The 25,576-nt window shown below is 45.8% G+C and overlaps 1 protein-coding gene across 6 annotated transcripts in view; it reads right to left on the bottom strand.

The window, feature by feature from the left end:
- CABIN1 (calcineurin binding protein 1) overlaps positions 1-25,576 on the bottom strand; it is a 459,275-nt gene that overhangs the window by 394,516 nt on the left and 39,183 nt on the right. For 5 of the 6 annotated variants that reach the window (XM_063913010.1, XM_063913005.1, XM_063913009.1 and 2 more), the window contains exons 2-10: positions 25,387-25,433; positions 25,211-25,303; positions 24,914-25,027; positions 22,940-23,074; positions 15,534-15,714; positions 15,146-15,275; positions 13,590-13,739; positions 13,161-13,450; positions 4,864-5,029 (exon numbers count right to left, since the gene is read on the bottom strand). In XM_063913010.1, the coding sequence (XP_063769080.1) occupies positions 4,864-5,029; positions 13,161-13,450; positions 13,590-13,739; positions 15,146-15,275; positions 15,534-15,714; positions 22,940-23,074; positions 24,914-25,027; positions 25,211-25,303; positions 25,387-25,389 (1,262 nt within the window). In that variant the 5' untranslated portion in view covers positions 25,390-25,433. Of the gene's footprint in view, positions 1-4,863; positions 5,030-13,160; positions 13,451-13,589; positions 13,740-15,145; positions 15,276-15,533; positions 15,715-22,446; positions 22,524-22,939; positions 23,075-24,913; positions 25,028-25,210; positions 25,304-25,386; positions 25,434-25,576 lie in introns of those variants that run through there. The other variant, XM_063913011.1, reaches the window with a different exon arrangement.

Below are 25,576 nucleotides of genomic sequence, written 5' to 3'. Positions count from 1 at the left end.
TTATCTGGGGAACCCCACGCTTCTTCACACAATTCATTTAACTCATCAGATGGGGGAAAAGTCACTGGCTGCTTTTTCTCCCCAAACATAATACCCTTTTTTGTGGTAACCGGGTTAATGTCAGAAATGTGCAACACATTTTTCATTGCCGTAATCATGCATCGGATGGCCCTTGTGGATTGTACATTTGTCTCATCCTCGTCGACACTGGAGTCAGACTCCGTGTCGACATCTGTGTCTGCCATCTGAGGTAGCGGGCGTTTTTGAGCCCCTGATGGCCTCTGAGATGCCTGGGCAGGCGCGGGCTGAGACGCCGGCTGTCCCAAAGCTGCGTCATCGAACCTTTTATGCAAGGAGTTGACACTGTCGGTTAATACCTTCCACATATCCATCCACTCTGGTGTCGGCCCCGCAGGGGGCGACATCACACTTATCGGCACCTGCTCCGCCTCCACGTAAGCGTCCTCATCAAACATGTCGACACAGCCGTACCGACACACCGCACACACACACAGGGAATGCTCTGACTGAGGACAGGACCCCACAAAGTCCTTTGGGGAGACAGAGAGAGAGTATGCCAGCACACACCAGAGCGCTATATAACAGAGGGATTTACACTAGTACAAAGTGAATTTTCCCCCCAATAGCTGCTTATTATCACAATTGCGCCTAAATTTATGTGCCCCCCCCTCTCTTTTTTACCCTTTCCGTAGTGTATACTGCAGGGGAGAGCCTGGGAAGCGTCCTTCCAGCGGAGCTGTGAAGAGAAAATGGCGCTGGCTGTGCTGAGGAAGATAGCCCCGTCCCTTCAGCGGCGGGCTTCTCCCTCTTTTTTAATAATATTTATGGCGGGGGATTAGGCATATATACAGTTTAGAACTGTATTATGTGCATTTTGCCAAGTAAGGTATACAAATTGCAGCCCAGGGCGCCCCCCAGCGCCCTGCACCCACCAGTGACCGGAGCGTGTGGTGTGCTGTGGGAGCAATGGCGCACAGCTGCAGTGCTGTGCGCTACCTTATTGAAGACCGGAGTCTTCAGCCGCCGATTTTCTCTGGAATCTTCCGTCTTCTGGCTCTGCAAGGGGGACGGCGGCGCGGCTCCGGGAACGGACGATCGAGGTCGGGCCCTGTGTTCGATCCCTCTGGAGCTAATGGTGTCCAGTAGCCTTAGAAGCACAAACTAGCTGCAAGCAGGTAGGTTTGCTTCTCTCCCCTAAGTCCCACGTAGCAGTGAGTCTGTTGCCAGCAGATCTCACTGAAAATAAAAAACCTAACAAATACTTTCTTTTTTAATGAGCTCAGGAGAGCCCACTAAGTGCATCCAGCTCTGGCCGGGCACAGATTCTAACTGAGGTCTGGAGGAGGGGCATAGAGGGAGGAGCCAGTGCACACCAGATGTAGTACCTAATCTTTCTTTAAAGAGTGCCCAGTCTCCTGCGGAGCCCGTCTATTCCCCATGGTCCTTACGGAGTACCCAGCATCCACTAGGACGTCAGAGAAAATATCTTTGTAAGCAGGGAAAACCTCTGACTACAACCTGCTGTACATAGTTGCTGCTTAGTCTACAAACGGGCAGCTTCAAACACAAAAGTGACAGAAATAGACCTTGCCTCAGAAGTCAGAGCTAGCAAGGATTACCGCCTGAATCTGAATTTGATCCCTGCAGACATTTTTGGGTGATGCCACAGATAAAGAGTAGGACCTTGAATAGGAATGTGGAATGGTTTCCTATTCCCATGTGGTCACAAGCCCAGTTTCGATGATGAAGACTCACAAAGTAAAGGCCATTGTACTCGTCTCAGGACGTCTCAAGATCTGTTGAGAGACATCCACTAATCTGGAGCATGTGATTAATGGCTAAAAGGATACCACGCACAAATGGCCAAACCAGTTGATCTATCAACCTTTATACCGGCCTCACAAGATACTCTTGTTAAGAAGCCTGTGTCTTGCCTGTGCCTAATGTCTGCAAGTCAGATAAAAAACAGTATAGCCGGTGAGCTGCGAAGCTGTCTTGGGGAGTTAATCTGTCTGAGGTATAACAAGCTGAAGCATCTGTCAACTACAGATATTGGGGGTAATTCCAAGTTGATCGCAGCAGGAATTTTTTTAGCAGTTGGGCAAAACCATGTGCACTGCAGGGGGGGGGGGGGGGGGGGCAGATATAACATGTGCAGAAAGAGTTAGATTTGGGTGGGTTATTTTATTTCTGTGCAGGGTAAATACTGGCTGCTTTATTTTTACACTGCAAATTAGATTGCAGATTGAACACACCACACCCAAATCTAACTCTCTCTGCACATGTTAAATCTGCCTCCCCTGCAGTGCACATGGATTTGCCCAACTGCTAACAAAAATCCTGCTGCGATCAACTTGGAATTACCCCCATTGTTCTATGGTTGACAAGTACAGACAGGTCTCTCATTGGATGTTGGCTGGATGTAGGCTTCATCACCCCGACCAATGCAGTTTTTCTCTACATGCTCTGCTGACATGTAATTTCATCAGAGCTGGACAGTAAGCAGAAACTACAGGCATCTCTGTTAACATATTTGTATCTATCACAGACATACCTGGGCAGAGAGACCTCCTACTCACTGAGGCCTTTCCCTAGTTGAAATCTTGAAGGAAGACTTTTAGAGACATTGCATCAGTTACTGACGTTATGAACTCAAAATGGATGCGCATCTATGCTGACCCCTGGTATTTTGCCCTAATCTTGGATGATGATCTTAGAGCTAGGGATAGACAGGAGGCTATAAAAACAGCGTAGGATAGTATTTGACAAGTAATTGTAATGATTTGTTGGTGGTCTACAAAGAAGAGGTTTGTCACACATTGGGGTTCCAGGTCCCATCACCTGACCCAGCGGAGCACATCCATCCTTGAGTCATCTGCATTATCGGAGTATGGGCACCACCATCTTGGCGGAAATCACCTGACCAACTACCAACCAGAGTCCACTGCCTGCACACATGATCCGCTCAGACTATTTAAACCAGCTCTGGCTGTAAACTTATGCCAGAACTAATTCCCTCCAAAGACCTGCTTCCTGGCTCCTGGCAAAGTGTCCATGAATATGTTTAAGTTCTAGTTCCTGTGTGCATATTATATCCTGCTTTCTTGCCATCAGTTCCAAGCTGTGTGCCATATAACGCAAGTTCCACCATCAGTTCCAGGCTGTGCACCATACACCGCAAGCACCACCATCAGCTCCAGGCTGTGTGCCATACACAGCAAGCTCTACCATCAGCTGAGTACTGTGCGCCATTCATAGAAACCTCCACCACCAGTTCCAGGCTGCGCACAGTACAGTAAGCTCCAATACATCAATATCAATTCCAGGATGTGCATTGAACATAGCAAAGATCAAATTCCAGACTGTGTTCTATATACAGTTTATTTCAACATCAATTCCAGGCTGTGTTCCAGACTTTGTAAATTCAGGTTGTGCACTGCTCCAAGCAAGATTATTACCAGTGCCTGGTGGATACGCTATATCCAGCTGACGCTGTCAATACTCAGTCAGATCTCATCATGTATCTCTGGTTGTGAGCAAGACCCTGTTAACCAGTCTCAGCAGCATACTAAAAGCCTACTGTCCGACAGTACCAAGCTCAATGATTAGCTCTGCTGTGAAACAGGAGTGTCTGGGATGGATCATATCAGTGTGGTTCTTAACTGAGTGGGGGAGACAGAGACTAGCACCTATATAAGCACTGATAAGTCCCCATTTCCCAGGCAGGCCATGGGTCAGACCCAATTGCTTAACAGGCAATAATGGGAACTTTAGGAGACAACTAAGACCCAAATCTGGAACCCCCTATGTCAAGCCTGGCCAACCTGTGGCTCTCCAGTTGTTGTAAAACTACAAACCACATCATGCTTTGCCGCAGTTTTGCTATTAGGGAATGCTAAAACTGCGGCAGGGCATGCTGGGATGTGTAGTTTCACAACATCTGGAGAGCCACAGGTTGGCCAGGTCTGGCCTATGCCTTTGGGCCCTATAGCAATGGCACCACCTCCACCCACTATAGCTACGCTCAAAATCACTACTAAGAATTCTAGAAATTCTGTTTTGTTCCTAAATGAGCGTATACCTGCTTTATTCCTGTGTGCAGCATCTCCACGCTATCCAACCATACATGAGGAAATTTTTTTTTTATTTTTTTTTAAATGGATGTAATATCAAAGTGCTTAATTGGGCTTGTTTTTAAGTAAAAACATTTTTTTCTCCATTATATCCAACCCAATATCACAAAAAAAACATTTTGTAAAGAAAACATCTACATTTATAATTCCCCTCAACTCCAAATTAAGAGAATGTATTATTTTTTGTGAGCTATACCTTAACTCGTCAACATATGTTGAAAACTTAAAAGATACACAGCTACAGTTATTTTTTTAGTGTCCCATGGGACACTACAAAAACTGTGCCCCAGCAGTTTCATATATGTTTGCAGGTGCCAGTATAGGAGCCTGGCAGTGGCAGCAACTACTCTCCTACAGCAGGGAAAAAGCTGTTACTGTGCAGCTGACATGCAGTCATTGAGTAACCGAGTGGTGTTTCCAGCAAAGGCTAACAGTGCAGGGGAATAGACATAATGCTATGATAAAATCTAAACAAATCCAAAGCACAAATAGCGCCCGAGGCTTGTAGGAATAAAAATGAACAAACTAGATGGGCAGACTTCAGTGTTTCTATAAGGAGATGAGACAGTAAAGCACCAAAGCAATGTGACTGATATCTGTGGGAACCAGCACCAAAAATATTTATAAATGTACTTCTGGACACACCAACTCCTCTCAATTCTATATACACTGTGTGTAGCAGGTTATTCCTACACAGAACAATCTGTACCTGGATGGCAGGAATTTCAGCAGCAATTCTTGAAAATCAATTCTTTCCTCCTTCTTGCACTTGGTGTTGCGAACACGGGCAGAGCGTCTCTTGGCCGTCTCCCCTGCATCCTCACATATCCTCCTCCTCTTAACACCCTTCTTGGTCTTGTCTCCAGTGGATTGATCTGATGGAAAAAATAAGATTTTAAACCTACCGGTAAATCTTTTTCTCCAAATCCGTAGAGGATGCTGGGGACTCCGTAAGGACCATGGGGATAGAAGGGCTCCGCAGGAGACGTGGGCACTAAAAAGAACTTTAGATATGGGTGTGCACTGGCTCCTCCCTCTATGCCCCTCTTCCAGACCTCAGTTAGAGAAATTGTGCCCAGAGGAGACGGACAGTACGAGGAAAGGATTTTGGTAATCTAAGGGCAAGATTCATACCAGCCCACACCATCCACATCGTATAACCTGGAATATACGCAACTAGTTAACAGTATGAACAAACAGTATCAGTCGACGACTGATCTTAACTGTAACATAACCCTTGAGTAAGCAAGAACTATATACAAGTCATGCAGAAATATGTCCGCACTGGGACGGGCGCCCAGCATCCTCTTCAGACTAGGAGAAAAAGATTTACCGGTAGGTTTAAAATCTTATTTTCTCTTACGTCCTAGAGGATGCTGGGGACTCCGTAAGGACCATGGGGATTATACCAAAGCTCCAAACCGGGCGGGAGAGTGCGGATGACTCTGCAGCACCGACTGAGCAAACATGAGGTCCTCTTCAGCCAGGGTATCAAACTTGTAGAATTTAGCAAAAGTGTTTGAACCCAACCAAGTAGCTGCTTGGCAAAGCTGTAAAGCAGAGACGCCTCGGGCAGCCGCCCAAGAAGAGCCCACCTTCCTAGTGGAATGGGCCTTTACCGAATTTGGTAACGGCAATCCAGCCGTAGAATGAGCTTGCTGAATCGTATTACAGATCCAGCGAGCAATAGTCTGCTTAGAAGCAGGAGCGCCAACCTTGTTGGCTGCATACAGGACAAACAGTGCCTCTGTTTTCCTAACCCGAGCTGTTCTGGCTACATAAATTTTCAATGCCCTGACCACATCAAGGGACTTGGAATCCTCCAAGTCCCGCGTAGCCACAGGCACCACAATAGGTTGGTTCATATGAAAAGAGGAAACCACCTTAGGCAAAAATTGAGGACGAGTCCGCAACTCAGCTCTATCCACATGGAAGATCAGATAGGGGCTTTTGTGAGACAAAGCTGCTAACTCAGATACTCTCCTAGCAGATGCCAAGGCCAACAACATGACCACCTTCCAAGTGAGATACTTTAATTCCACCGTTTGAAGCAGCTCAAACCAGTGAGACTTAAAGGAACCGTAACACCACGTAAAGGTCCCCTGGTGCCACTGGAGGCACAAAAGGAGGCTGGATATGCAGCACTCCATTCACAAAAGTCTGGACTTCTGGGAGAGAAGCCAATTCCTTCTGAAAGTAAATGGATAGGGCCAAAATCTGAACTTTAATGGAGCCTAATTTTAGGCCCAAATTCACTCCAGTCTGGAGGAAGTGAAGAAAACGGCCCAGATGGAATTCTTCCGGAGGAGCATTCTTGGACTCACACCAAGACACATACTTCCTCCAAATACGGTGATAATGTTTCGCCGTCACCTCCTTCCTAGCCTTTATCAGAGTAGGAATGATCCGGAATGCCCTTTTCAGCTAGGATCCGGCGTTCAACCGCCAAGCCGTCAAACGCAGCCGCGGTAAGTCTTGAAATAGACAGGGCCCCTGTTGCAACAGGTCCTCTCTGAGAGGAAGAGACCACGGATCTTCTGTGAGCATTTCCTGCAGATCCGGATACCAGGCCCTTCGAGGCCAATCTGGAACAATGAGAATTGTCTGTACTCCTCTTCGTCTTATGATTCTCAATATCTTTGAGATGAGAGGAAGAGGAGGGAACACATAGACCGACTGGAACACCCACGGTGTCATCAGGGCGTCCACTGCTATCGCCTGAGGGTCCCTTGATCTGGCGCAATATCTCGGAAGCTTCTTGTTGAGGCGTGACGCCATCATGTCTATTTGAGGCAGCCCCCACTGACTTGTAATCTCTGCAAAGACTTCCAGATGAAGTCCCCACTCTCCGGGATGTAGATCGTGTCTGCTGAGGAAGTCTGCTTCCCAGTTGTCCACTCCCGGAATGAAGACTGCTGTCACAGCGCTAACATGATTTTCCGCCCAGCGAAGAATCCTGGTGGCTTCTGCCATTACATGAGCCACTGCGGTGATGTTGTCTGACTGAATCAGAACCGGTAGGTTGCGAAGCAAATTCTCCGCTTGACGAAGGCCGTTGTATATGGCCCTTAATTACAGTACGTTGATGTGTAGACAAGCCTCCTGGCTTGACCACAGACCTTGGAAGTTTCTTCCCTGTGTGACTGCTCCCCATCCTCGGAGGCTCGCGTCCGTGGTTACCAGAACCCAGTCCTGAATGCCGAACCTGCGACTCTAGAAGGTGAGCACTCTGCAGCCACCACAGGAGAGATACCCTGGCCCTTGGGGACAGGCTGATCATCTAATGTATATGTAGATGTGACCCGGACCACTTGTCCAGAAGGTCCCACTGAAAAGTCCTCGCATGGAACCTGCCGAATGGAATGGCCTCGTAAGACGCCACCATCTTTCCCAGAACTCGAGTGCATTGATGCACCGACACCCTTTTCGGCTTCAACAGGTCCCTGACCAAGCTCTGGAGTTCCTGGGCCTTTTCCACCAGGAGAAAAACCCTTTTCTGTTCTGTATCCAGAATCATGCCTAAGAAAGGCAAACGGTTCGTTGGAACCAACTGTAACTTTGGTAGATTGAGAATCCAGCCGTGCTGCTGCAACACCCTCAGGGAGAGCGATACGCTGTTCAGCAACTGCTCTCTTGATCTCGCTTTTAATAGGAGATCGTCCAAGTACGGGATAATTGTGACTCCCTGCCTGCACAGGAGCACCATCATTTCCGCCATTACCTTGGTGAAAACCCTCGGGGCCGTGGAAAGCACAAACGGCAACGTCTGAAATTGGTAATGACAATCCTGTACAGCAAATCTCAGGAACGCCTGATGAGGAGGATATATGGGGACATGAAGGTAAGCATCCTTTATGTCCAGGGACACCATATAATCCCCCCCCCCCCTCCAGGCTGGCGATGACCGCACTGAGCGATTCCATCTTGAACTTGAACCTTTTTAAGTATAGGTTTAAGGATTTTAAATTCAGAATGGGTCTGACCGAACTGTCCGGTTTCGGGACCACAAACAGGGTTGAGTAATACCCCATCCCCTGCTGAAGCAGGTGAACTTTGACCACCACTTGTTGAAGACACAATTTTTGAATCGCATTTAAAACTACCTCCCTCTCTGGGGAAGAAGCCGGTAGGGCCGATTTGAAAAACCGGCGAGGAGGCACCTCTTCGAATTCCAGCCTGTAACCCTGGGAAACAATGTCTATTGCACAGGGATCCACCTGTGATTGAACCCAGACATGGCTGAAAAGTCGAAGACGTGCCCCACTGGGGCGAACTCCCTCAGCGGAGCCCCAGCGTCATGCAGTGGATTTTGTAGAAGCCGGGGAGGACTTCTGCTCCTGGGAACTAACTGTAGTTGGCAGCTTTTTCCCCCTGCCCTTACGTCTGGCAAGAAAGGAAGATCAGAAATACAAAAGGGATTTTTCCCACGCACTCTGCTGGCTGTTAGTAAGAAGAACTATATACTATGTAATAATAGGAAATTTAGAGCTCTTCGTTACATATGTTTTGCAAAAGATATGATAAGCCTCCAGGCCACTTCACGGCTGCTCTATTACTGGAGGTCCCTAACTAAGCATAGGTCCAGGGCTTGGACCCCACAAAGTCGGCTCAGGCCCGACCACCCCAGGACAGCACACCATTGAAATACTAAAGTGTTAATATGTGTTAAGAAAGAAGCAGAAGCTATGGGTTAGAAAGTGCTACAAAAATAAGGGTGTTAATAAAATACTCAAAAGAGTAATATTAGTGAAAAAATAGGAGTGTTACATAAGTGCTAAATAAATAATATGGCATGCTACCCCAAGGTGGCCCAGCCCCACCAGACCCGGGGGGTACCACTCCCCAAACCCATACACACCGGGTCTGGTGGGGCTGGGCCACCTTGGGGTAGCATGCCATATTATTTATTTAGCACTTATGTAACACTCCTATTTTTTCACTAATATTACTCTTTTGAGTATTTTATTAACACCCTTATTTTTGTAGCACTTTCTAACCCATAGCTTCTGCTTCTTTCTTAACACATATTAACACTTTAGTATTTCAATGGTGTGCTGTCCTGGGGTGGTCGGGCCTGAGCCGACTTTGTGGGGTCCAAGCCCTGGACCTATGCTTAGTTAGGGACCTCCAGTAATAGAGCAGCCGTGAAGTGGCCTGGAGGCTTATCATATCTTTTGCAAAACATATGTAACGAAGAGCTCTAAATTTCCTATTATTACATAGTATATAGTTCTTCTTACTAACAGCCAGCAGAGTGCGTGGGAAAAATCCCTTTTGTATTTCTTGTCTAGAGTAACCCCCTCCCGCAGCACCTGGGGATTGTTACCAGCTTGATTAGAGCAGTTTTCCACTATTTATTGCAGTTCAGAGAGGCATAGATGGAGCCAGCATTAGGAGGGCATGCTGGGTCCTGTGGTGCCATTTGGAGGATACAGGGGTGCCTCCAGGTAAACTAGCTCTCAATCTGGATATGTTCTGTATGTGCCATTATCATGTGGCCATACATTAAGCAATTGTATGACCCATAGTGGATGTTATTATTATTATGCTGTGTATGGGTTTGGGGAGTGGTACCCCCCGGGTCTGGTGGGGCTGGGCCACCTTGGGGTAGCATGCCATATTATTTATTTAGCACTTATGTAACACTCCTATTTTTTCACTAATATTACTCTTTTGAGTATTTTATTAACACCCTTATTTTTGTAGCACTTTCTAACCCATAGCTTCTGCTTCTTTCTTAACACATATTAACACTTTAGTATTTCAATGGTGTGTTGTCCTGGGGTGGTCGGGCCTGAGCCGACTTTGTGGGGTCCAAGCCCTGGACCTATGCTTAGTTAGGGACCTCCAGTAATAGAGCAGCCGTGAAGTGGCCTGGAGGCTTATCATATCTTTTGCAAAACATATGTAACGAAGAGCTCTAAATTTCCTATTATTACATAGTACAGGTTGAGTATCCCTTATCCAAAATGCTTGGGACCAGAGGTATTTTGGATATCGGATTTTTCCGTATTTTGGAATAATTGCATACCATAATGAGATATCATGGTGATGGGACCTAAATCTAAGCACAGAATGCATTTATGTTACATATATACCTTATACACACAGCCTGAAGGTCATTTTAGCCAATATTTTTTATAACTTTGTGCATTAAACAAAGTATGTCTACATTCACACAATTCATTTATGTTTCATATACACCTTATATACACAGCCTGAAGGTCATTTAATACAGTATTTTTAATAACTTTGTGTATTAAACGAAGTTTGTGTACATTGAGCAATCAAAAAACAAAGGTTTCACTATCTCACTCTCACTCAAAAAAGTCCGTATTTCGGAATATTCCGTATTTCGGAATATATGGATATGGGATACTCAACCTGTATATAGTTCTTCTTACTAACAGCCAGCAGAGTGCGTGGGAAAAATCCCTTTTGTATTTCTTGTCTAGAGTAACCCCCTCCCGCAGCACCTGGGGATTGTTACCAGCTTGATTAGAGCAGTTTTCCACTATTTATTGCAAGAAAGGAAGATCCCCGTACTCTCTTGGATTTATGCGACCAAAAGGACTGCATCTGATAATGTGGCGTTTTCTTAGGCTGTGAGGAAACATAATGCAAAAAAGTTGATTTACCTGCAGTAGCTGTGGAAACCAGGTCCGTGAGACCTTCCCCAAACAATTCCTCACCCTTGTAAGGCAAAACCTCCATATGCCTCTTCGAGTCGGCATCACCTGTCCATTGTCGGGTCCATAGGGCTCGCCTAGCAGAAATCGCCATAGCGTTGGCTCTGGAACCCAGTAGGCCCACGTCTCTCTGAGCATCCCTCATATATAGGACCACATCCTTAATATGACCCAGGGTCAATAAAATGGTTTCCTTGTCCAGCGTATCAATATCAGCAGATAAGGTATCTGTCCACGCTGCTACAGCGCTACAAACCCAAGCCGACGCTATCGCTGGTCTGAGTAATGTACCAGTATGTGTGTAAATTGACTTCAAGGTAGTCTCCTTCCTGCGATCAGCAGGATCCTTGAGGGTTGCGGTATCTTGAGATGGCAGCGCTACCTTTTTGGATAAGCGTGTCAACGCTTTGTCCACCCTTGGGGAGGATTCCCACCGTATCCTGTCCTTAGCAGGGAAAGGATACGCCATAAGAATCTTTTTGGGAATCTGCAGTTTCTTGTCTGGAGTTTCCCAAGCCCTTTCAAACAACTCATTTAGCTCATGTGAAGGGGGAAAAGTAACCTCAGGCTTCTTTTCTTTAAACATGTGGACCCTCGTGTCCGGTACAGAGGGGTCCTCAGTGATATGCAACACATCTTTTATTGCAATAATCATATAATGAATACTTTTAGCCAATTTTGGCTGCAACTTCGCATCATCGTAGTCGACACTGGAGTCAGAATCCGTGTCGGTATCAGTGTCTACTACTTGGGATAGTGGGCGCTTTTGACACCCAGAAGGTCCCTGCGACATAGTGAAAGGCAGTGCTTGACTCCCTGTACATTCCCTGGACTCTGCTTTGTCCAACCTTTTGTGTAATAAATTCACATTTGCATTTAAAACATTCCACATATCCAACCAGTCAGGTGTCGGCGTTGCCGACGGAGACACCACACTCATTTGCTCCACCTCCTCCCTAGAAGAGCCTTCCGCTACAGACATGCCGACACACGCGTACCGACACCCCGCACACTCAGGGAAATCTCTAATCTGGAGACAGTTCCCCAACAAGGCCCTTTGGAGAGACAGAGAGAGAGTATGCCAGCACACACCCAGCGCCAATGACCCTGGAAAAAATTCCCAGATAGATATAGTGCTTTTATTATATATATATATATTCACTGCGCCAAATTATGTGTCCCCCCCCCCCCCCCTTCTTTAAACCCTCTGTCACCGTGTTCAGCAGGGAAGAGTCCGGGGAGCCAGCTTCTTAGCGGTGTGCTGTGGAGAAAATGGCGCTGGTGAGTGCTGAGGGATCAAGCTCTGCCCCCTCAGCGGCGGCCTTCGGTCCTGCTCGATTTCTTTAAAAACTGGCGGGGTTTCCTATATACAGCCCGCAGAGCCTATATATATATATATATATATATATATATATATATATATATATATATATATTGTGCCAGTCCTAGAGGTTTAAAATTGCTGCCCAGGGCGCCCCCCCTGCGCCCATCAGTGCTTGCCATGTGTGTTGTGTGTGGGAGCAATGGCTGCGCGTTACCTCAGAGAAGATCTGAAGTCTTCTGCCGCCTCTGTCTTCTATCTTCTCATACTCACTCGGCTTCTATCTTCCGGCTCTGTGAGGAGGACGGCGGCGCGGCTCCGGGACGAACTGCGAGGGGAGACCTGCGTTCCGACTCCCTCTGGAGCTAATGGTGTCCAGTAGCCTAAGAAGCAGAGCCTAGCATTTAAGTAGGTCTGCTTCTCTCTCCTCAGTCCCACGATGCAGGGAGCCTGTTGCCAACAGGGCTCCCTGAAAATAAAAAACCTAACAAAATTCTTTCTTTCAGAGAAACTCAGGAGAGCTCCCTGTAATGCACCCAGTCTCCTCTGGGCACAGTATCAAACTGAGGTCTGGAGGAGGGGCATAGAGGGAGGAGCCAGTGCACACCCATATCTAAAGTTCTTTTTTGGTGCCCATGTCTCCTGCGGAGCCCGTCTATCCCCATGGTCCTTACGGAGTCCCCAGCATCCTCTAGGACGTAAGAGAAAACAAAATGCAACTGTCAGTAACGTGACTCTATTGGACTACTAGGACAAACACATCCAAATGCACAGGAATTTACCAGGAAAAGCGTTCACATAATTAATCCCCCGAAAATAATAATAATAATAAAATAATAATAAAGAATAAAATCAGATATAAGCCAAGACACCGTTTCCTAGTATTTTCTTGGTATCAAGCATTTCGGTCTATAAAGGTGAACTTGCATCTATTTAGAAGAGATACATGCACCATTGACAGAAAGCGTACGGTCTTTGATGATGTGTCCCTCTCACCTTGTAGAGTTGAGGCATCAGCAATGTTTTGGGAAGATACAACATTGCTGGTAGAGGAGAGAGTAGGGAATGGCTCTGCTACGGACACAGATGGTGTTGGCGGGGTTGAGCTGCTGGGTGTGTCTGAAGCTTTGTTTGTAGGGGGGGAGGAGGTCTGGGAAACATGAAGGAGATGCTCTGGATCTTTGTAGTCTGTGAGGTCAATCCTTTTCCCCAAACTAGGACGAGGTGGTTCACAGGTTGTGAGGTGACGGTAGGTAGCCAGAAGACCTTCCCCAAGACACTTCCACCTGAGAACAAAACAGAGGCCAGATACAAATACACTGAACACTGCGCCTTGAGTCCTATTGGAGAAAGAGCGCTATATAAATAAAACTATTATTATAATTATTATTATTAAAAATCCAAAGCTTAATATATCATACTCACGTTAAAAACGGGAGGGGATGGGCCAGCTTTAAATCAGGCTCCTGCTTCTTTACCGTCAACGCTTGTCTTTTCTTGCGCAAATCTAATGCTTCCTCCACAATTCTGTGTGCCTCCTCCTCACTTACATGTACTTCATGAATGGACAGGTCACTGAACAGCACAGGAATAGTAGGGAAAATCATTGTGACCATTAGAATTTCTCTGACAGTAAGATACTACACATTACTGTCCCTGACCTATAGGAGTGGCATAATACAGTATTGCTGGTCTACTTCCATTCACATTTATTATGGGCTCTCCCTGAATGTTGTCTATGTATATCTTTGTATATCTGTTGTGTAGAGGAGAATTGTAAAACATATGTAAAGACCCAGGACACCTAAATATGAATGACATTCATGAAGAATAACTGTTACAAGGGTGTGGCTTAATGTACCTCTGTAAAGCGCTGCAAAATATATGTGTGCTCTATAATTAACTGCTAATAAATAAATGTATCAACTTTACAAACCCATTAACCTCTATATATATGGGGGTAGGAATTCAATTGTTTGAAAAGTTGGTTGGGTGTCTGTTTTTCCCCGTCTATTAGATAGGAAAAAACAAACACCCAACTGACTTTTCAAACAATTGAACGTGCCCCTAGGACTACAAAGTGTAACTCAGATTGGTGTAACCCTCACTATGCTGCCTTGGTAGGCACTGGTATCAATAAATGTGTATATAGCAATGGAGAGCCATAGAAATAAGCCTTAACACTCCCAGGCACCAAGACATGCAAGTCTAAGATCCATCACTGCTGTCTGTATGTGAAAAATCATGGATTCTGCACAAATATAAACCCACACACATGAACGCACTGGTGCATTGGAGTACATTATTATATATAATCATACACGCTCTAAACTCACCTAATTACAATCCAAATTGCATTTCATTTCATTACCATGTATGTCTGTTCCAAAATCACAATATAATTTGTCAAGCTGGCCAACTCCATCAAAGTCCCCTTCTGGTCAGTCCGTACACAGATTCACACAAACATGAGATTTGTTCTGCATCCTTTGCCACCAGGTATCACACATATTTTATACACAAGCTATTATTTTATCATGGGGGAGGTCTGCTATCTGACGGGCCCTTGTCAAAGTCCCTCAGATCCTTATGATCACCCAATTTCCAGATTCCAGTACATCACGTTCAAGAACTGAAAGCACTTACTGCAGGGACGGGGAACCTTCGGTCCTCCAGCTGTTGTTGAACTACACATCCCAGCATGCACTGCAACAGTTTTAGCATGGCCAAACAGCAAAACTGTAGCAAAGCATGCTGGTATGTATAGTTCAACAACAGCTGGAGGGCCGAAGGTTCCCCATCCCTGACTTACTGCCTCATATATCCCACCCTTTGACACGTGCCATTGTAATGAGACAATCATTGTTGATCAAGATAGATAGATAGATAGATAGATAGATATAGATATGTATATATATATATATATATATTTATTTATTTATTGTTTTGTAATTCAGTGTTACATTTAAGTTTAAACTTACCATTTAAGGAACATACGGAAAGAGTCCTTCCTAAGGCCAGGTTGCTCTTCGAAGATCTTCTCTTTCAGTACCAAACCTTTGCTATAACGAAAGTCTCTTTCTAAAGCCTTGCAAATAAAGTACAGGCAGTCTGTGAACACAGCAAACCAGAAACCATTGCTGCTGGGAACATTAAACCTATTCATATACAATGCACTTTGCAGTTATTCTTTTCCTTCACAGTACTACTTGGTATACTGTACCTTTAGCTACAATACAATAAACTGAACATATATCTTCCATAGTTAGTGGCTGTATTGCCAAACAATTAACTGTTCTACCATATACTGCTTACCCGCTCTTCAAATACTCCCCTATTGTACTTTCACCATGTGTTGTAATTACTTACTGCCATAGTCACTGATTGTATACAGGACAGTGACCAGGTTATCCAGACATGGCCAGTGATCAGGGTTACACTGAAGTCCTTCCTCAAATGCATGCCGTGCCAGCGGAATGCGCACTAGACGAAGAGCCAGACGGCCAATCTTGTACCACAGATTAACGTCAGTAGAGTCCAACATGACAGCCTGTACAGATACAAGCAAAGTAACAATGAATAATGCCTTTTATGAATGTGTACTAAAAAAAAGCTCAAAGTTTGTTGTCCATCCAGCACTTTATTTATTTAAACTCCTTTAATTGAAGACTAGACTGTGATATGATTTGGTTAGGAAGTTTAAGGTGCCCATAAAAACACACAGATCAAGCCAGTTAACTCGAGTGTTGTAAAACGGAGTCCATGACCAATTTGGGAAAGCGCGTGGGACACAGACTGGATGGATTCAGTATCTTGGCACTCCGGCCAAACAACTCAATCCTGTGGTTCAGTTAGTACTGTCGGCCAATGACTGCACAATCGGAAGAACACTTTGAATAGTCCCTTGTCTGAAAAACTTGATTAAGATCTACTAGATCCTGATCATGGCGCTGATTCTAAGGGGGTCATTCAGAGTTGTTCGCTCGTTGCCGATTTTCGCTATATTGCGATTAGTCGCTTACTGCGCATGCGCAAGGTTCGCAGAGCGCATGCGCTTAGTTATTTTACACAAAAGTTAGGTATTTTACTCACGGCATAACGAGGATTTTTCATCGTTCTGGTGATCGTACTGTGATTGACAGGAAGTGGGTGTTTCTGGGCGGAAACTGGCCGTTTTCTGGGGGTGTGAGAAAAAACGCTGGCGTTTCTGGGAAAAACACGGGAGTGTCTGAAGAAACGGGGGAGTGTCTGAAGAAACGGGGGAGTGTCTGAAGAAACGGGGGAGTGTCTGAAGAAACGGGGGAGTGTCTGAAGAAACGGGGGAGTGTCTGGGCGAACGCTGGGTGTGTTTGTGACGTCAAACCAGGAACGAAACTGACTGAACTGATCGCAATGGCTGAGTAAGTCTCGAGCTACTCAGAAACTGCTAAGAAATTTCTATTCGCAATTCTGCTAATCTTTCGTTCGCAATTCTGCTAAGCTAAGATACACTCCCAGAGGGCGGCGGCTTAGCGTGCGCAATGCTGCTAAAAGCAGCTAGCGAGCGAACAACTCGGAATGAGGGCCTAAGTTGGGAGCAAAGCAAAAAAAAATTTAAATTGGCAAAACCATGTTGCACTAAAGTTCTTCAACATTTAAAGTGTGCAGAGGAATTTAGATTTGGGAGGCGAATTTCCAAACTCAACCCTAAAGTGCAATGAAAAAATAAAGCTATCTAGCATTTGTGAGCTACGGGCCTGATTCAGAGATGTATGTAAACTGATGGTTTACGTTCAACGCTGATGTTTACTGTACTGAGCTTGCACATGTGCAGATCGGGTCCTGCGTTGTCGGACGCAATGCCCCCTAAGGCACAGCCTGATTAACAGGCTACATCAGTGTCTGACTGCGAACATAGATGTATGTATGTTCCCACGGCTACGGAACTAAGACGGCCATTCTGAGTAGCCTTAGGCTCAACGATGGTCATGACAGTGATCCAATGCTGCTCCTTCAGATGCAGCACTCGGATTGGCGATGCCAGCAGTGAGCGTCTTTTGCCCCCAGATGCCTCCTGTGGCATGAGCATGTATTCACATTGCACAGTAGCAGCGGTGCAAATAGTGTCCATGACTATGATCCTACATTCAAAATAAGCCAGTATTTACGAGGCGTGCAAAAACAAATTAATTTGCACTCATTGCTTTGCTTACAACTCAGAATCACCCCGCCTAGATGTTGGTTGGGATCGCTCTGGAACTATATGGGGATATAGCGGCTCCGCAGGAGACAGGGCACAATAATAAAAGCTTTAGGATCAGGTGGTGTGCACTGGCTCCTCCCCCTATGACCCTCCTCCAAGCCTCAGTTAGGATACTGTGCCCAGACGAGCGTGCATAATAAGGAAGGATATTGAATCCCGGGTAAGACTCATACCAGCCACACCAATTACACCGTACAACCTGTGATCTGAACCCAGTTAACAGTATGATAACAACGAAGGAGCCTCTGACAAGATGGCTCACAACAAGAATAACCCGATTTTTGTAACAATAACTATGTACAAGTATTGCAGACAATCCGCACTTGGGATGGGCGCCCAGCATCCACTACGGACTACGAGAAATAGATTTATCGGTAAGTAAAATCTTATTTTCTCTGACGTCCTAGTGGATGCTGGGGACTCCGTAAGGACCATGGGGATTATACCAAAGCTCCCAAACGGGCGGGAGAGTGCGGATGACCCTGCAGCACCGAATGAGAGACTCCATGTCCTCCTCAGCCAGGGTATCAAATTTGTAGAATTTAGCAAACGTGTTTGCCCCTGACCAAGTAACTGCTCGGCAAAGTTGTAAAGCCGAGACCCCTCGGGCAGTCGCCCAAGATGAGCCCCCTTCCTTTTGGAATGGGCTTTTACAGATTTTGGCTGTGGCAGGCCTGCCACAGAATGTGTAAACTGAATTGTATTACAAATCCAGCGAGCAATCGTCTGCTTAGAAGCAGGAGCACCCATCTTGTTGGGTGCATACAGGCTAAACAGCGAGTCAGATTTTCTGACTCCAGCCATCCTGGAAACATATTTTTCAGGGCCCTGACAACGTCAAGTAACTTGGAGTCCTCCAAGTCCCTAGTACCCGCAGGTACCACAATAGGTTGGTTCATGTGAAAAACAGAAAACACCTTAAGGAGAAATTGAGGACGAGTCCTCAATTCTGCCCTGTCAGAATGAAAAATTAAGTAAGGGCTTTATATATGATAAAGCCGCCAATTCTGACACACGCCTGGCTGAAGCCAGGGCTAATAGCATCGTCACCTTCCATGTGAGATATTTTAAGTCCACAGTGGTGAGTGGTTCAAACCAATGTGACTTTAGGAAACTCAAAACAACATTGAGATCCCAAGGTGCCACTGGGGCACAAAATGAGGCTGTATATGCAGTACCCCTTTTACAAACATCTGAACGTCAGGCACTAAAGCCAGTTCTTTCTGGAAGAAATTCGACAGGGCCGAAATTTGAACCTTAATGGACCCTAATTTTAGGCCCATAGACAGTCCTGTTTTCAGGAAATGTAGGAAACGACCCAGTTGGAATTCCTCTGTAGGGGCCTTCTTGGCCTCACACCACGCAACATATCTTCACCAAATGCGGTGAAAATGTTTTGCGGTTACATCCTTCCTGTCTTTGACCAGGGTAGGGATGACTTCATCTGGAATGCCCTTTCAGGATCCGGCGTTCAACCGCCATGCCGTCAAACGCGGCAGCGGTAAGTCTTGGAACAGACAAGGCCCCTGCTGGAGCAGGTCCTTTCTTAAAGGTAGAGGCCACGGGTCTTCCGTGAACATCTCTTGAAGTTTCGGGTACCAAGTCCTTCTTGGCCAATCCGGAACCACGAGTATCGTTCTTACTCATCTCCCTCTTATGATTCTCAGTACTTTTGGTATGAGAGGCATAGGAGGGAACACATACTCTGACTGGTACACCCACAGTGTTACCAGAGCGTCCACCGCTATTGCCTGAGGGTCCCTTGACCTGGCGCAATATCTGTCTAGTTTTTTGTTCAGGCGGGACGCCATCATGTCCACCTTTGGTTTTTCCCAACGGTTTACAATCATGTGGAAGACTTCCCGATGAAGTCCCCACTCTCCCGGGTAGAGGTCATGCCTGCTGAGGAAGTCTGCTTCCCAGTTTTCCACTCCCGGAATGAACACTGCTGAGAGTGTTATCACATGATTTTTCGCCCAGCGAAGAATCCTTGTAGTTTCTGCCATTTCCCTCCTGCTTCTTGTGCCGCCCTGTTTACGTGGGCGACTGCCGTGATGTTGTCCCACTGGATCAATACCGGCTGACCTTGAAGCAGAGGTCTTGCTAAGCTTAGAGCATTGTAAATTGCCCTTAGCTCCAGTATATTTATGTGGAGAGAAGTCTCCAGACTTGATCACACTCTCTGGAAATTTTTTCCTTGTGTGACTGCTCCCCAGCCACTCAGGCTGGCATCCGTGGTCACCAGGACCCAGTCCTGAATGCCGAATCTGCGGCCCTTTCATAGATGAGCACTCTGCAGCCACCGCAGAAGAAACACCCTTGTCCTTGGAGACAGGGTTATCCGCTGATGCATCTGAAGATGCGATCCGGACCATTTTTCCAGCAGATCCCACGGAAAGGTTCTTGCGTGAAATCTACCGAATGGGATCGCTTTGTAAGAAACCACCATTTTTCACAGGATCCTTGTGCAATGATGCACTGATACTTTTCCTGGTTTTAGGAGGTTCCTGACTAGCTCGGATAACTCCCTGGCTTTCTTCTCCGGGAGAAAACATCCTTTTCTGGACTGTGTCCAGAATCATCCCTAGGAACAGTAGACGTGTCGTCGGAAAAAACTGCGATTTTGGAATATTTAGAATCCACTCGTGCTGTCGTAGAACTACTTAAGATAGTGCTACTCCGAACTCCAACTGTTCTCTGGACCTTGCCTTTATCAGGAAAGCGTCCATATTTCTTTTAAGAAGAATCATCATTTCGGCCATTACCTTGGTAAAGACCCGGGGTGCCGTGGACAATCCAAACGGCAGCGTCTGAACTGATAGTGACAGTTCTGTACCACGAACCTGAGGTACCCTTGGTGAGAAGGCAAATTTGGACATGTAGGTAAGCGTCCCTGATATCCAGTGACACCATATCGTCCCCTTCTTCCTGGTTCGCTATCACTACTCTGAGTGACTCCATCTTGATTTGAACGCTTGTATGTAAGTGTTCAAATATTTCAGATCTCACCGAGCCGTCTGGCTTCAGTACCACAATATAGTGTGGAATAATACCCCTTCCCTTGTTGTAGAAGGGGTACTTTGATTATCACCTGCTGGGAATACAGCCTGTGAATTGTTCCCAATACTGCCTCCCTGTCGGAGGGAGACGTTGGTAAAGCAGACTTCAGGAACTTGTGAGGGGGAGACGTCTCGAATTTCCAATGTACACCTGGGATACTACGTGTAGGATCCAGGAGTCCACTTGTGAGTGAGCCCCCTGCGTGCTGAAACTCTTGAGATGACCCCCTACCGCACCTGAGTCCGCTTGTACGGCCCCAGCGTCATGCTGCGGACTTGGCAGAAGCTGTGGAGGGCTTCTGTTCCTGGGAATGGGCTGCCTGCTGCAGTCTTCTTCCCTTTCCTCTACCCCTGGGCAGATATGACTGGCCCTTTTGTCCGCCTGCCCTTATGGGGACGAAAGGACTGAGACTGAAAAGACTGTGTCCTTTTCTGCTGAGATGTGACTTGGGGTAACAAAAGGTGGATTTTTCAGCTGTTGCCATGGCCACCAGGTCCGATGGACCGCCCCTTTATACGGCAATACTTCCATGTGCCGTCTGGAATCTGCATCACCTGACCACTGTCGTGTCTTCGTCTGGCAGATATGGACATCACATTTACTCTTGATGCCAGAATGCAAATATCCCTCTGCGCATCTCGCATATATAGAAATGCATCCATAGTCAATAAAATCTTGTCCCTGTCAAGGGTATCAATATTTTCAGTCAGGAAATCCGACCAAGCCCCCTCAGCGCTGCACATCCAGGCTGAGGCGATTGCTGGTCGTAGTATAACACCAGTATGTGTGTATATACTTTTAGGATATTTTTCAGCTTCCTATCAGCTGGCTCCTTGAGGGCTGCCGTATCTGGAGACGGTAACGCCCCTTGTTTTTATAAGCGTGTGAGCGCCTTATCCACCCTAAGGTGTGTTTCCCAACTCGCCCTAACTTCTGGCGGGAAAGGGTATACCGCCAATAATTTTCTATCGGAGGAAACCCACGTATCATCACACACTTCATTTCATTTATCTGATTCAGGAAAAACTACAAGTAGTTTATTCACACCCTACATAATACCCTTATTTGTGGTACTTGTAGTATCAGAAATATGTAACACCTCCTTCATTGCCCTTAACATGAAACGTGTGGCCCTAAAGGAAAATACGTTTGTTTATTCACCGTCGACACTGGAGTCAGTGTCCGTGTCTGTGTCTGTGTCAACCGACTGAGGTAAATGGGCGTTTTTACAAGCCCCTGACGGTGTCTGAGACGCCTGGACAGGTACTAATTTGTTTGCCGGCCGTCTCATGTCGTCAACCGACTTTGCAGCGTGTTGACATTATCACGTAATTCCTAAATAAGCCATCCATTCCAGTGTCGACTCCCTAGAGAGTGACATCACCAATACAGGCAATTTGCTCCGCCTCCTCACCAACATCGTCCTCCTACATGTCGACACACACGTACCGACACACAGCACACACACAGGGAATGCTCTGATAGAGGACAGGACCCCACTAGCCCTTTGGGGAGACAGAGGGAGAGTTTGCCAGCACACACCAAAAACGCTATAATTATACAGGGACAACCCCTTATACAAGTGTTTTCCCTTATAGCATTTTTATATATGTAATCATATCGCCAAATAAGTGCCCCCCCCTCTCTGTTTTAACCCTGTTTCTGTAGTGCAGTGCAGGGGAGAGCCTGGGAGCCTTCCTCACAGCAGAGCTGAGCAGGAAAATGGCGCCGTGTGCTGAGGAGAATAGGCCCCGCCCCCTTTTCGGCGGGCTCTTCTCCCGGAGTTTGTGAGATCTGGCAGGGGTTAAATACATCCATATAGCCTCAAGGGCTATATGTGATGTATTTTAGCCATAAAAAGGTATTATACATTGCTGCCCAGGGCGCCCCCCCCAGCGCCCTGCACCCTCAGTGACAGTTGGTGACTGTTGGTGAAGTGTGCTGACAACAATGGCGCACAGCTGCAGTGCTGTGCGCTACCTTATGAAGACTGAAAGTCTTCTGCCGCCTGTTTCTGGACCTCTTCAACTTCGGCATCTGTAAGGGGGGTCGGCGGCACGGCTCCGGGACGAACCCCAGGGTGAGACCTGTGTTCCGACTCCCTCTGGAGCTAATGGTGTCCAGTAGCCTAAGAAGCAAATCCATCCTGCACGCAGGTGAGTTTACTTCTCTCCCCTAAGTCCCTCGTAGCAGTGAGCCTGTTGCCAGCAGGTCTCACTGAAAGAAAAAAACCTAACTTAAACTTTTATTCTAAGCAGCTCAGGAGAGCCACCTAGATTGCACCCTTCTCGGCCGGGCACAAAAATCTAACTGAGGCTTGGAGGAGGGTCATAGGGGGAGGAGCCAGTGCACACCACCTGATCCTAAAGCTTTTATTATTGTGCCCTGTCTCCTGCGGAGCCGCTATATCCCCATGGTCCTTACGGAGTCCCCAGCATCCACTAGGACGTCAGAGAAATAAAGGATACCTTACCTCCAGGTTATATTCCATTGCAGTCTCCAGATCATCCCGTTGAGCAGCAAGCTGTGCCAAGTTCTTATATGTTGAATACTTCAGCATTAACCCGGGATGCTTTAGGCCTTCCTTTTCATCACTCAAAGGAACAGCCTGAAAGCCCAGAAGAATATTTTTATGAAATATATTTCACTAGACAAAGCACTACAAATATTTAGAATGTATCCTTGCAGTTGCAGTAAAAAGTGCAAGTTTAGAATTTATTCCATTCCCTGAGCTTTGGAACTAATGAATACTAAATCATCAACATATAACGCACCATTCCTATGGAAAACATCAACACTTACAGGATGCGGTCAAAATCCTGTCAGTCGGGACCCACACAGTCAAAAGACTGACAGCGGGATCCCGACAATCAGTCTTCAGTTAGGATCCCGACTGCTAGGATTTTATACCCAACCCACGCTTACACATAAGCATTTCCACTGAATGGATCACAGACAAGGAGTGCTGCGCGATTCACCTCTATGGAGAATAACCTCACTATACACAAGTGCATTTGTATGCCTACAATGACACAGCAAGAACACAGTATACATCAACATCTACCAACAAGATGGCATTTCTAATAAGTGAAAGATGTCTATAGCACAATTTTCTTACATTCATGGACCAGTAAACATTTGCTATCATCGCTTGTGTGTAAGGCTTGTTTTTCACATGGATCCAGGAAGAGATAGCCTAACACCAGTGGTTTACAAAAGAATTACCGGACATGTATACATCATATTATGATATAATGAATATCATGCAGAATTATGGATCATTACAAACCAAGTCAGAGATTAGCTTTTTCATTTTGAAACTAAATGAAATAAAGTAAAAAATAAACTGGATGCCAAGATAGAAGCTTCCATCATTGACGGGCATGTAAAACTACTAAAGTTCCCAGCAGCCAATAGGTTTATAGACAGGGAGGAACTTGAACTTTAGTGAGGAGATTCCATTGATGTCTTATGCACTCACCATGCCACAAGCTACCTGTGCTTTAGTTAGACAGTCACTGTTTGGTCAGTGGTCAAGTGGCAGTAAAGAGACAAAGCTAAGCAGTAGCAAGTACACAAAGGACATTAGCAGACACACCAGAGGGTGTGGGTAATATTTAGGGATCAGGTTTTACTACTGTTATTCAATTCTGGGTGGAAATAGCATAACTTCAGAAACAACAGACAGCTAAAGAGACATTTTCTAATTCATGCAAAATAACCTCATTAAAAAATTATGATAGTAGAATCTGGCCTTAATAGTAAAGCCCCATACACACTACCTGATTCCTGGCGACGCCAGTATTGGAGGCAGAGGGGAGGGGCGGCATCGGCAAGTGCATACACGCTTGCCGATGCGGCCGGGTCAGGCAGCGACGGCAGGGAACGATGGACATGCTGCATCTGCAGCATGGCTGTCGTTAACGAGGACCTCCCTCGTCTGAACATGTACGAGGGGGTCGTTAACGATGCGCGGGAGTGCACATCATTAACGACATTTAGTGTACACACTGGACGAGATTGTGAAAGATCTCACTCAGATCGGCCCTTCTGAGCGAGATCTATCACTTTCTCGTCCAGTGTGTATGGACCTTTACACTGAAAATTCCCCTCATCATTTGTGTTTACAGATAATTCACAGTACTGTGGATGAAGGAGAAACAACGCATCCACACAACACAATCAGAGTCTCTGGGACTCTTTCATTTCTAGCCATTCACATGCATTTTCCACCCGGGATGCTTGTGATTGGCTGCCAGCACAGCCATTACACTTATCTGTACATAGCTGAAACATTCCATCCATTGAAAGACAATGTACACTACTGTTTATATGAAAAATGTCATAGTGTTATAAAGAAGAAATAATTTACCTTAATACTTTAATATAACTAATAAATGTGAGCTAAATACAAACGATCAGCTGATCTTCAGACAGTTCATCATACCTCCTGCAGCAGGCGGGTGTCCAGTAGCTGGTGATAGGCCTGGGAGGACTCATCGTAGCGGTCAAGCTTCTGTAGGTCCAAGGCCTTGTGGTAAAGGGCAAACGCCTCAGCTTCCTACAAATATATGGACATTTATTACATATATATGGACAAATATATGGACAAAGTCTCATTTATTATTTATTTATTACCAGTTATTTATATAGCACACACATATTCCGCAGCGCTGTACAGAGACTCATGTGACTTAACATGCCATATACTTCAAGCTCAACATATGAATGAAGCTCATCTCACCTGAGCCTCTTTGGTCTGAGTTTTGTGACTTTTAAAAGTCTCTTCATGGTCCCCCTCTACAGCAGAAGCTGCATTTAAGGCTGCTATGCGGATCTAGTGGAAAAGAACACAAGCAAGTTATCTATAGTTATAAATACTTCGAAGCATCGTTATATGTGAAATGTAGAGAAGTTTACCATTCTGGGTGATTTACTGTTACTACAGCAGCAGAAGGGTATCCATTCTAAAAGGAAGAATAAAGGGAAGTGGACATGTTATTACAGTTATTATATGGAAGCAACAAAAAATTAATGGTACCTTAATTTAAAAGGAAAAAAAAAATTATAAATTGTATATTTTGTACAAACTATTACAGCATTGTAGCCT

Source organism: Pseudophryne corroboree, chromosome 1 (genome assembly GCF_028390025.1).
Source record: "Pseudophryne corroboree isolate aPseCor3 chromosome 1, aPseCor3.hap2, whole genome shotgun sequence".
NCBI lineage: Eukaryota > Metazoa > Chordata > Amphibia > Anura > Myobatrachidae > Pseudophryne > Pseudophryne corroboree.
The sequence above is the reverse complement of the archived record's forward strand: the minus strand, read 5'-3'. Positions and strand labels throughout refer to the sequence as shown.